Source organism: Capricornis sumatraensis, chromosome 1, assembly GCF_032405125.1.
Source record: "Capricornis sumatraensis isolate serow.1 chromosome 1, serow.2, whole genome shotgun sequence".
In the NCBI taxonomy this organism is placed as follows: Eukaryota; Metazoa; Chordata; class Mammalia; order Artiodactyla; family Bovidae; genus Capricornis; species Capricornis sumatraensis.
Window position 1 is genome coordinate 68,312,187 of NC_091069.1, and position 13,489 is coordinate 68,325,675.

A 13,489-nucleotide genomic window follows, 5' to 3' on the forward strand; every position below is an offset into this window, starting at 1 on the left:
GTGACTTCTATATAATTTTCATTTTCAGTATTAATACATAACTTGCTCATAAATTCTTTTAGGCAGTAACACATTATGACTTTGTTCACCTGGTCCCCACAGCCTTAAACACCTTTCAAGCCAAACCTCCACTCAGGGATCCTCTAACATCAGGTCCCAAAGTTACCAGTGTGAAGCCTTCTCTGACCAGAGATAGAGATGTTATTTTCTCTGGGTTCAAAATGCATTTTGTGCACATTAGTCACAGCAATTAATGTGCTCTTTTGCTACATATATTGCACGCATCTGTGCTCAGTCACTAAGTCATTTCAGACTCTTCTGTGACCCCATGGACTGTAGCCGACCAGGCTTCTCTGTTCCTGGGGTTTTCCCGGGCAAGAATAGTAGAGTGGGTTGCCATTTCCTTCTCCACAGGATCTTCCCCACCCAGGAATCGAACCTGCTTCTCGTCTCCTGCAATTCTTTACCCCTGCAGTTCAGTTCAGTCGCTCAGTCGTGTCCGACTCTTTGCGACCTCCTGCACCACCTAGGAAATCCCCAACATATATAATTACTTAAATTCAAGTGTATTTTCTTAGGTTCTCTTTAGATTAAAAGAAAACCCTATGTAGCCAGATTTTGAAATGAGAATTTATTTTTCATCAGGAGCCTACTCTGTGTAAGCATGTCACGTGTCAGTTCGTGTGCTAGGTTTACGCACAAGATTTGGTCAAAAGAGAAGCACGCTTTGACAACACCATTGGTAAGGAATGACTACAACTCCCAAGATGCGCCGCAGGGTAAAACCTGTCGATCTCGCTTGATTTTCACCCTTCAGACTAAAGGGTTGTCAAGAGCTGGCGGCAGAACAAACTGAAACTGTCTTAAAAACGAACAAAAAGAATCTACCAAGAACGAACAGCGACTGACAAACAATACCGCGCAGTGTCTGAGAATTAATGTGATGTGTGACAACCGACGTGAACGTCCAGAGGACTGCTCCCTCGCTTATTCAGTGCGGAAGACCTCCCGAGAGAGAACGCTAGAAATGCCAGCAGGAGACACTCAAAGATATGGAAACAGTGCTCTTAGATGTGTTAGGAAGGTAGTTCCCCGCCACTTGCCTAAACTTATCTGAAGACTTACGTTCCGAGGTTACCAACGCAGGAAGGACACTGTTTTCAAGAAGCGGAAAGTATGCCAGCCACCAAAAGCCTGACAAGAAATAACGCCTGAACGAGAAATAAACTGCCAATGCACTTTTGTACGATGTTATAATCTCCTGGATATCCACAGAACATCCTGAGGAGATGCTTAACTGTAGCAGACTGCTTAGCGAGTTTTAGTGGGTTTCGAGTCGCAGTAAAGGGCTAACGTCTTCACAGAAAGAGGTTTAAACTATTTTTCTCTCACAGGCTGAAAGGGCGAGCTTCCATTATGGAGTGCGAGCACATTTCCTTCCCTTCTGCTCAGGGTGAGTCCCGTCCAAGGATGCGTACCTCCTAGACTTGCTTCGTTTTTTCCACAGAGCCGGAGTCCACGGCTCCTCACACGCCGGGCGCAGCCCCAACAAACCGCACGAAGCCGAAACCACAACTCCGCTCTCGCCGCCAGTGCAGAGAAGAGTCTCGCGGCACCAGCGAAGACCCGGAGCTCGCGAGAAGCGCCCACCTGGCGAGAGCCCACGCCTGCAGGCGGGGCCGAGAGAGGAGGAAGTCGCCCTTAGACCCACCCACCTCACTCCACTACCCCTCCTCGCGAGAATACTGAGCTCGGCCGACCTGGGTAGCGCGTGCAGAAACGGAGGCGTCACACGTTGGACTCGTCGGCCGCCGTAGCCCCTGCTAGGACAGCCCGTGCGAACCTGCTGGAGGAGGAAGAGAAAGGCAGAGAGAATCGGGTTACAAGATGGCGGGTCTTTAGTAGTTACCGCGGCGGCGGCGCGGCGGCGGCGGGAGAGCGAGCGAGCTCTGGGGGGTAAAGGGTGGGGAGGGTGGGTGCGTTCGGGGGTGAAGTGAGAGGTAACTGGGAATCTGGGCGGCAAGGTCTCAGTGGCTCCTGTTGCCCTTTCCCGCGGCTGAACCTGGGAGCCATGGTGAACTCGGGCCTCTCCGGAGCCGCCGCCGCCGCTGCCGCCACCGCCGCTACCGTCTCTCAAGAGTGAGGGGCGTAAAGGAGGTGAGCAAGGAGGCGGCGGCTGGAACAGTGGGGACAGCAGTCACCATGTCGGATACGCGGCGGCGAGTGAAGGTCTATACCCTGAACGAAGACCGGCAATGGGACGACCGAGGCACCGGGCACGTCTCCTCTACCTATGTGGAGGAGCTGAAGGGAATGTCGCTGCTGGTTCGGGCAGAGTCCGACGGTAAGGTTATTGGAACCGTAGCATAGGGGACAATGCCTCCGGTTTGGGCACAGCCTGGGGTTTAGGCCCTGAGCCGAGTACTGTTACTGCCAGCCACTTGGAACAGCGCATTGGTTTTGTGTCTTCACTTCAGTAAGGTAAAAACAAACTACTTTGTCGGGATTGACCCTCAATCGTACGCCGAGTCTCTGCTCCTCCTTTTGCTAGCCTTATTAAAACACTTGAGCCCTTTCTTTGCAGTCTGGCCTCTTAAAGAAGCGGGGAGAGTGTGGGAGGGAAGGGAGGAAGTAATGAAAAACAATTTAGTGCTCTCCTTCTGACCCTTCCCGTCCCCCTTTATTTTCTTACACATTATATCTCTGATACAAAAAATTTAGTGAAACGTTACTCTTTTTTTAAAAAATTGATTTTATTAACAAGCTCCAGTTGCCACAGTAGACAGGTGCTGGGAAAAACCAAAAGACGCCTTTTTCCTGGGGTTATTGCAGATTGTTGCCACGATACATGCACTCACAAGCACATACATCTTCAGACTGGGATCCCTCCAGGCTATCTTTGTAGAGGGTGCTGTGAATAAGTGAATACTTTACAACTTAAACAAGTTAGGACAGCAGACCAGACTGTAAACTTGTATTCCTTGATTGATTGTACGAGTCGAATGTGAAATATTTTTAAATGATAAAATGTATAGCCTTAATGAAGACACCTTCCTCACTGTAATCTGACCGCTGGATTTGAGCAGCTGATAACGTGCAGATAACAGAATAATAGTCTTCGGTTTATTTTCGACACATCTTGTACTCTTGCACCTTTTTTTTAAAGTAATCATAGACATTTATTTTTACATGAGGTGGCCTTTGTTCTTAGAAAAGGATAAATGCAGTTCTGTAATTTGTGTGCAAAGTATTTAGATCCCTGTTGTGGTACTTTGTAATTTGTTTTATTTGTTAAACTGGAAATGCAATAAAAATAACTTTGTTAAAAAGAATTTGGTTTCAGGTGGTCATTTAGACCTTAAAAAGTTTCCTTTCAATAAAACTATAAGTCATCTAGTCTCTGTATATTCTTGGTCTGAATGTTGGTCTTAGATGGATTTTTTTCCCTTAAGAGTATTATGGGGATAGAATGGTATGTTCTAATGCAAAGTCCAGATCTTGAGAGAAAAATGTAAACTGGAGTATATTTGATGACTTCAGATGTCTTGCCGGGGAAAGAAAAAAGTTGTTTTTTTAATGTGTATTCTGATGTTTTACTCAGGGTTTTGTAAGTTGAAACTTATAAATATTATTTTTTTAACTTTCAGGATCACTACTCTTGGAATCAAAGATAAATCCAAACACTGCATATCAAAAACAGCAGGCAAGTAGTTGTTTATCTTTAATTTGAAAGACTTCATCTGTGATCAAGGAAGTATTAATCAGACAAAGAATGGGAAAGCTTTCCTGACAAGAAAAAAAACATTTGGTAAACAAAGTTACATACTGTATGTATTTTCCTTGCAGATTAAAAGTTTTCATACTGAAAAGTGCAAGCTTTTGTACTGGCAGTAATTTATTATCTTTGAATTGAGCCACTGTTAGTTTTTAGTAGAATACAATGTATTCATTAGTCTTACTTAACTGCAGCTAGTCAGGTATCTTTTATACACTGTACACTAAGCCTTTTATTCTCAATCACAGTTAAAGGAAATGGCATAAAAGAAAATTCATAGGAGTACTCTTTAAAGCAAGGAAAGCCTGTTTGTGGTGTGAAAGTAGATTCTTTGACTCATACAGAGGTAAAACTTTGAAGTAGAAGCACTTAACATCCAGTTCTTTAATTGTATATTTTTAATATAATAACCAATTGATATTTTATGAAAGTGTACACTGCTTATTATGTAATGTTTTCTGTTAATATTTATTGTCTTATCTGGGAAAAGAAAATCTGTGTTGTGTATTAGTGTGCCTAATTATCTAATCTGGAAATGGCAGCAGTGATTCAACCTTTCCTTTATTCTGTGAATGTTTTCTTTTTTATTATGAAAAATTTCAAAATTGAAAAGTACAGAGAATAATATAATGAGCGTCTGTGTAACACCTCCAAATTTAACAATGTTAACATTTTACCGTATCTGTTTCAAATCTTTTTGTAGTGTTGAACATTGTGGATAGAATTAAAACTCTCTTTGTACCCATTTCATTCTATCCATTCTCCATCCTCCCTATAGGTAACCACTATTCTGAAATTGATGTGTATTATTTCTGTACATGCTTTTATACCTTTTCTGCATATGTATGTATCCATGAAGAATATGTAGTCTTTTGTTTGTTTTAAACTTTGCACAATTGATCTCGTACTCTTACATGTACTCTGCAGCTTTCATTTTTCACTCAGTACTATTTTGAAGATTTGTTCATGTTAACAATGCAGATCTAGTTGGGCTTTTTTTAAAAACACTGTATGATATATTATATACACCTGTTGTTAGAAATTTGGATTATTACTAATTTTTAGTGTGTTTGATGTGTAAAGTGAATATGGCAGAGATTTTTGGAGGAAAAGATAATTTTCCAGTGTATTTTGTGTGTGTGTGCAGTGTGTAAAGTGAATATGGTAGAGGTTTTTAAAGGAAAAAATAAATAATTTGAAGGAAAAGATCATTATATTTATATCATCAGTGCCTACTCTCGTCAAGATCAGTGAAAATTTTGATGCTTAGAAACAAATACTTAACAGTTGGAGAAATGAAATTATATGTCTATTGCACGGTGCATTGTTACAATTATTTTGTGTATACAATACATTCATAATCAGTAATTTGAAATATTTTTGAATTTTTAATATTCAAGTAATAGTGTTTTTTTCTGCTTATAAAATACTATGTGTTTTTTTGAGAGAGAATCAAACATTTATTCTGTGTTGAACCCTGAAGATATTTCTTTTAAGTCAGCTAGTCAGATGGTTATTCTCTGTCTTTATACTGACTTATACCAGATAGCCACTTTGAGTTTGTTTTTTTGTTTGTTTGCTTGCTTGCTTCGTGACTAATATTTTGTAATCATTTTGTTTTCCACCTGCATAAATATAAAATTCTCAGGAACTGTTTTCTTAAGTACGACTCCCTACAAATTAGTTATATTATGGAGTCTTTTCAAATTGTATATGAAATCCTTTAGTTGTTTTAACTGGAAAGATCCCCTTATGGTGGAGGTTTGTGTATAAAATAATCCATCATCATTAGTTCAGAATTACACAGTGGTTCTGTGAATATTTTTAGAAACTTTGGGACATAATTTTGTGTATCCTGTTACTCTGCTAGAAAATTTAAATAATATAGGAGAGAGATCTTTACTTAAAAAAAAATTTTTTAATGCCATTAGGGGAGTAGTTTTTGTAATTAATCACACTTAAATAATATACCATTAGGACTTTTAAAAAAATATTTCCCTCATTGAAAATTTAATAATTGTACTAAATAACATTAAAGTACTAATGATTTAGTACTTTTACTAATAAAGTTTAAGAGCTCTTCAGCAGTAAGAATACTCTGGAAAAGCTTTGTTTATAAGAATGAAAAACCTATGTAGATGGGGTCAGTTGTTTAATTATCTTTATATTTGTTTAAATTATACTTTTCTAATAGAAATCAAAGAACTATATAAGGGTTATGTTACGTTTGTTTGTTTCACCAGATCTTGTTTCATTTGCCTTTTTACCAAGTTACACAAATTGGGATTTCCAAGCACATTAATATTTTTCTATGTTCATTAGAATTATCTTTTTTTTTAAATGTTATCATTTGAGTATTCAATAAATTAGCCTAGAAAATTGTGTGCTTGCTTAGTTACTTCAGTCGTGTCTGACTCTTTGCAACCCTGTGGACTAGCCTGCCCGGCTTCTCTGTCCATTGGATTCTCCAGGCAAGAATACTGCAGTGGGTTGCTGTGCCCTCCTCCAAGGAATCTTCCTGACCCAAGGATCAAACCCATGTGTCTTAATATCTCCTGCATTGGCAGGCGGGTTCTTTACCTCTAGTGCCACGTGGGAAGCCCCTTATTTCCAAAATATATATGAAATATATTGATCATTAGTGGGAATTTTTTTTTTTTTTTTATGTTTTGGGCTATGCTTTGTAGCATGTGGGATCTTAGTTCTCTGACCAGGGATCAAACCCATGCTCCCTGTGTTAGAAGTGTAGAATTTTAACCACGAGACCACCAGGGAAGTCCTCCATTAGTGGATTTTTAATTAAAAAAGAAATACCTTCAGTGATTTAATGAGATATTCATAGTTACAGGATATTTTGCTACATTAAAGTACATTGATTAAATATAGAGAGGAATATTTACCATTCTTCTTTTAACATTACAGTTCTAAAATGAGCTAAGTACTGAATTATGGGCTCAAGAATGAGTTGAGTTTAATGTCAAATGACTCAATAAGAAATCACTGATTGATGTCACTTCCTTTGCTTACTATGGGCAGTATTGAAGTAGTTAATGGGAAGAAGATACACTTAACCTTAAGTAGCACATAAACTTGTAAAGTGTTTAAATAAACATTAGAAGGAAAAGACAATGATTATACGGCCTGACACAAAATACAGTGCCTGATACCTGTGTCAAAATTACAAGTTATTTAGAATCAGTTTCAGTTGATCTTGACTAAATCAGAAGCAGACTTATAGGGTGTATACTTTGTATATTGAACATAATTTTGTGTTAATCGGGTTTGGGAGAGAGGTATAAAGAAGTCTTCGTCCTGGTTGTTATTGGGAGACAAGACACAACAAGTGAAACAATTAAAGAATTATAATACAATAGCTAATAAAATACTTTAACCCAGTCCTTCTTGAGAGCCCATGAAAGCATTTCACAGAAAGTTTAAGTTTTTTAACTGAGGTTATACAGCAGGTATGCACCAACACAAAATACTGTGTAAAGTAACTTTATTCCAGAGACTTGAGCGGTAGAAAATAAGAGGAAAGACTGATTTGAGCCAGAATCATTGAGAAAATCTTCACTTCTTGGTGGTATCTGCTGAAGGATCTATGATAGGGAAGGAAATAGTACACCTGACACAAAAGGTATTTATTAAGCTTCTTTGCAGCGGAGGTTTCTTATTTGAGAGCTTGGTTTGCTAAACAAAAGGGAGCCAGTATAGTTTCTTGAGTAAGAGTCTAACGTGAAAGTAATACCCTGTTTAGGAACCCAGTGTGGCAATGTTATGAATATTAAATTGAGGGTAAGGAGGGAAACAGAAGAGCTTTAGGTAGCAAGACCTTTGCAGTAATTAAGATCAAGAAAATGAAAGTCTGTTCAAGTGTAGTAAGTGGAATTGGAAAAGAAGAAACAGAACTTCAGTATATTTTCCGAAAGTGCTGGAAAATTTGAGTAATGATTAAATATGAAAGAGAACTGACTGATTCACATTTTTGTACAGCAGAAATCAACACAACATTATAAAGTAATTAATTTAAAAACTTTTTACCACACAAAAAATTTTTAAGGGAATCAAAGGTTACTAGTAGTGTTGAGTTTTGGGGCCATGAAAATGATGGTTCTCTCCAGAAACTGCGGAGTTGAGAAGAAAGCAGGTTTACATTTATCATATGGTTATGTGCTGCTTTTTTTTAAATGTTTTTATTTTGAGTAGGTAATACATTCATGTTTTTTAAAACAAGAAAGTATCTTTGAAGTCTCTCGTACTCTGGATTCTGTCCATACAGTTTCCTTTACTAGAGGCCACCAGTGTTACCAGTTTCTTGTATACCCTGCTAGAGGTTTTATGCGTATGTAACAAATTTGCATGCAGTCAACTACATAATATTCTCCCTTTTATTGGCATAAGTGGTAGCAAACTGCATTTTGTTCTGTGCCTTATTTTCATTTCGTCTTTGACATGAGTAAAATGAATAGGTCTGAAAATTGAACATTCTGGGACTAGAATTAGAGTAAGAGTTTGGTTTAGGAGATTCTGATTTGAGAATCATTGAATGTTATTTTTAGCGACAAGAGGAGATTACCTTTGAGAGAGAAGGTATAGAGAAAAGAACAGAGCTTAAGGCTGAGTCTGGTTAAACTCTACATTTACTCATTCATCCAGTAATACTTGTTTGAGAGCTATTTGTGGTTTGGTTACTATCAGTAATTTGGATTTTTAAAGTGCAGTTGAAGGCCCTTGAAGAGTTTTCAGCATAGAAATGACATGATCCAAAATAGTAAATTAGTCTGTAGAATTGAAGACAAGCAATAAATGAGAGACTGGTTGAGAGAGTGCAGCAGAGTCTAGTAAGCTAGAGAGAATGTTGAATCCAGTCAGGGTAATGGCAGTAGAGATGGAAAGAGGAGGGGTGGTTAGATTTGAGATATATGTGAAGATAGAATTGATAGGGCATACTGCAGGATTAGATGTTTGGTAGTCAGGAATAAGGAAGATAGAGTGAAGAAGAAGGATAAGCAATTGGAAAGAATAGAGCATCAGGAAAATATGTTGTCTTCAAACCAAGGGAAAATATAATTGGTAAGGAAAGAAGGGCCAGTCAGGCAGCAAATGCTGTTTCATATCCTTTCAAGAGAAAGACTGAGAATATTCTACATTTTGGTTAGAAGAATGTCCACTGAAATGAAGGTAGAAATAAAAATAATCTTACTGTATCTATCTCTGAATTGGCAAAATAATCCAATAAAATTGAGGATGTTGAGGTTTAGCCTAAGAACCATTATGAGGAATGAACTAATGAGTATGTGAGAGGTAAAGAAGTTTATAAAATTTTGAATGTTGCATTAAAATAGCTGCATGAATTTGTAATGAGTAGAATCCAGTCTGCACTTTGAACTGTAAATCAAGTGCATAAGTAGAGGACATGAATGATTAAGTACAAAACATGAGGCAGAGTGATTGGGTAGTGGTCTGGAATGGAACCAAGAAGGAATCTGGATATCATATGGAGAGGTCTTTCTTATTTAGGGTCCTTTTTATTTATTTCCTTTCTTCACTAGTGGCTCAAAGAAACTGCTGGCAATGCCAGATATGCAGGTTCAGTCCCTGCTTTGGGAAGATCCTCTGGAGAAGGAAATGGCAACCCACTCCAGTATTCTTCCCTGGAGAGTTCGTGGACAGAGGAGCCTGGCAAGCCCGAGTCCCTGGGGTTGCAGAGAGTCAGACACAACTGAGCAACTAACACTTTCACTTCACTTGTTTCTTACAATGCAGCAGGAGAGATGCTTGGGAAGCAAGTGTATTTTGCCATCTTTTAGAATTTGTTCACATTTCTTATGGGGCATAGTGATAGAAACATGGGTTTTAGAGTTTCATGGATACTCTTTAACAGTTTTTAATTCCATTATTTCTATCTTTATGATTTTGAGCAAATTTTCTCTGAACCTCCCTTTTTAAATGGAGATACTACCTGACTCATGTAATAGTTTTGAATTAATATATGAAAATTGCTTTAGCACAGTACCTGACACATAAGCACAGTAAGATAACTGTATTCATGGTCATCTTACAATAATCCTTATGTAGGCAGCATTTTCCTCTTTTCCAGAAAGGAAAGACAATCAAAGAAGTAAAATATTCAGCTGAAAGTCATGGAAATAGTGGACAGTGAAACTGTGGGTGGTGCCACCAGGTCCTCGATCTAGTTCAGAGTTACTCCCATTGCACCAAATATATCAGATTTTGAGATGATAAGACACTACTACTGTAAGTGGTGTCATCATGTCTGTCTTGGACTATATGTTATACCATACTGTATGTAATACTATGCATAGATTTAAAAATCTATCTCAGAAAGCATTTAGGCCAACTGTTGTTATAAACTGCAGGGGCTTCCTGGATAACTCAGTGATAAAGAATCCACCAGCCATTGCAAGGATGCAGATTCAATCCCTGGGTCAGGAAGATCCCCTGGAGAAGGAAATGGCAACCCACTCCAGTATTTTTGCCTGGAAATCCTGCACAGAGGAGCCAGGCTACAGTCCACAGGGTCACAAAAGAGTCGGACAGGAATTAGCGACTAAACAACAGAGAGTTACATGCTGCATTTTCTGGTTAATCTCACTGATTTCAGGCATCACATTGATTTTGAACCTGTAAATTGAATACTGTAAATCTAATAATCTTTTCCTATTTTATAAAAAATTAGTATTCCTTTTGAAAAACTTTAGCTCTTCCTCTATCGATTTTGTCAAAAGTCATTGGGAGCAAAGATAGGGTTAGTCTGGCAAGCAGTAGGATCTCACGTATTTTATGAGTAGATTTTATTCATGTTAATAAAGTGGATCAGTACTAAGGAAGAGAACTGAAACATAATTCATTGGTTTGTTAGACCCTTTAAAAATGTGTCATGGATTTCTTCGCGAATATATAAAAATTGGAGCCCCTTTCCCCAAAAAAGATGGTATGAATCAGGTTTTAGATAAAATTTTAAGGCGTCTGTAGACTCTGGATTAAGAACGTCTGGTTTAAACAGTATTTGGCTCAAGGATGTGTTTTTAATATATAAAATTGAAAATAACTATTTCTCATAATAAAACTGCATTGTGAAAACCTGTTAGTGGAGGCTAAATTGTCAGGTTTCTCTAGCTCATGTCTTACTCCCATGCTGGGCTTGAACATAATCACCTTTATTTTTTCTTCTTCTTTCTTTTTACACAATCAGACCAAATAAAATTTTAAAGCTCATTTTAAATCTGACTTCCATAGGGATATAGTGGTGATTAACTGTTTTAGTTAATAGAGGAAAACTATGCTTTCCTTGGTTTAAACTGAGACATTAATAACATCCCAAAGATAGGTGTGCCACACACTGATTAGGAAAAAAATGAAAGATCACAACGTACAGTGATTGAAAACAATTTAGTATGAAAAATTGGGCTTGACTCAATTTAGACTTTTTGGTATGTAAGAAATTGTGCCATTTGACACTTCATTTCTGGTATAAATATTCTTATGCCAGCTCTCTATATATGTTCCCTTACCCAGCAATTTGACCCTTGGAATAAGCAGTTCTAAACAGTCCTTTTTAACGGGTACTTTTTTACCCAGACAGTAAGGTACGGAGGAGAGAGAAAAGGAAAGATGGATTTTGTCATCATTTGACTGAATAACAACAACATAGAGATGGAAGGTGTCTCTGACAGCATTTCCCTTTTCTCTGTTAACCAGCTGGTGGTGTACTTAGGTCATGTTCTCAAATTTGACTTATCCAAAGAATTACCTGAGATCCTTGTTAAAAATAAGGATTCTTAGACTTACTCCAGACCTGTATCCAGGGGAGAAGCATGGGAATCTATATTTTTTACCATCTCCTGAGGTCAGTCCCCTTTGCATTGAAAACAATTCTGAATATAAATCCTATTTAGTTTCTGGGATTTTGATTGGCTTATGGATAAAGAGTTTACTGTTAAGGATGGGAAAGAAAGAACAAAAGAAAATGGTTAAGAAGAAAGATACTGCATCATTTTAATTCAGACTTTGTTGCTTGGACTTTTCTCGGAAGATAGATTGGAACCAAAATAGAAGGGGCATTTAATACCTGGATAAAGAAAGGGTTTTGAATTTCATTCATTCTGCTATACTAGTGATCTCCAAAATGGAATGCACAGTATGAATCATTGGAGAAGAAACCTGTTCATCAAAAATTGAATTTTGCTAATATTTAATGAAGTCACATGGTGAAGAATCAAAAATAAGCATGGTATTCTAAGAGAAGGGGATTCCTTTTAAAGAATCTACCTGCAATGCAGGAGACCTCGGTTCAATTCCTGGGTCAGGAAGATCCACTGAAGAAGGGATGGGCTACCCACTCCAGTATTTTTGGGCTTCCCTGGTGGCTCAGCTGGTAGAGAATCTGCCTGCGATGCAGGAGACCTGGGTTTGATCCCTGGGCTGAGAAGATCTCCTGGAGAAGAGAAAGGCTACCCTCTCCAGGATTCTGGCCTGGAGAATGGGGTCGCAGAGTCAGACATGATTGAGCAATTTTCACTTTTCTGAGAGAAGAGTAACATTTCCATGAAGACTGTTCTCCACCTATTATGAGTTGTTATAGACTGTATATGCAGATAAATATTTACAGATATTTTCCAACTAAAATAACATAACCCTAACAAAAATGTGCATGTGCCTTAAAATGGGTTGAAGACAGTAACGAAAGTGCAAGTCAACAAGATAGTTGTCAAACTGATTTACACTTAGTGTAGTCTGTCTGTCGGCCAAGTGACAAAGCCAAAACGATTAAAATAGATAGTATAAAAAGTTGTCCCTCCCCCCCAAATTCAGAATTGCTAAAAGGATGGCATTAAATATGGATTTGTATCTCCCGTCAATTATGGATATACTATGCCCTAACTATATTGGGCCTTAAAATTCTTAGTAATAATAATATGGAGCCATTACAGTTTAAACATTTTAAAAATATGGCTTATCTTTTTAAGCTTTATATAAGCCTTTTAATTTGTTTTAGTATGAAATTAATGTTTTATAAAGTACATATGGCTCTACTAATAATATATTCCTTAAATAATACGTAAGTAATTTGAGGCACACAGTTTTTAGAAGTTTGGAGATCACTATTTCTGCAGCTGCTTTTCTGTTGAGCTCTAAGAAACTCGGGAACTAAGGAAAGAACATGGACCCTCTGCAGGTGCCCTAGTGCTTTAACCAGAATAGCTTTGTTTTTATCTTCTTTTTTTTAATGGAGATTCTTAGTAAAATTTTGATGATAAAAAGAGCTCTCTTGATTTTTAAAAAAGATTTCAAAACCTCTTCTGTACATGACGGGAGCAACTAAAGGTTTTTAAATCAAAGAGTGGCCTACTCAAATAAAGGGGCTTTCCAGGTGGTGCTAACAGTAAAGAACTCTTGTGCCAGTGCAGGAGACAAAAGAGAGGGGTTCAGTCTTGGATCAGGAAGATCCTTTGGAGGAGGCATGGCAACCCACTCCAGTGTTCTTGCCTGGAGAATCCCATGGACAGAGGAGCTTGGTGGGGCTATAGATCCCATAGACAGAGGAGCCTGGTGGGCAAAGAGTTGGACATGGCTGAAGCGACTTAGCACACAAGCACGATGGCAAACAATCCTTTCTAAGAAGCATGGCCAATAAGAAGCAAGAATACAGATTTTCAGTGTTCTTTTTACCTGGTTATACAACAAATAAGT

At 38.0% G+C, this 13,489-nt stretch overlaps 1 protein-coding gene across 3 annotated transcripts in view; it reads left to right on the forward strand.

Moving 5' to 3' along the window:
• The first annotated feature begins 2,020 nt into the window (after positions 1–2,020).
• The window catches only part of PPP4R3B (protein phosphatase 4 regulatory subunit 3B), a 52,880-nt gene continuing 41,411 nt past the window's right edge, over positions 2,021–13,489 (forward strand). For all 3 annotated transcript variants that reach the window (XM_068979943.1, XM_068979948.1, XM_068979956.1), the window contains exons 1-2: positions 2,021–2,344; positions 3,648–3,703. In XM_068979943.1, the coding sequence (XP_068836044.1) occupies positions 2,203–2,344; positions 3,648–3,703 (198 nt within the window). In that variant the 5' untranslated portion in view covers positions 2,021–2,202. The remainder of the gene's footprint in view (positions 2,345–3,647; positions 3,704–13,489) is intronic.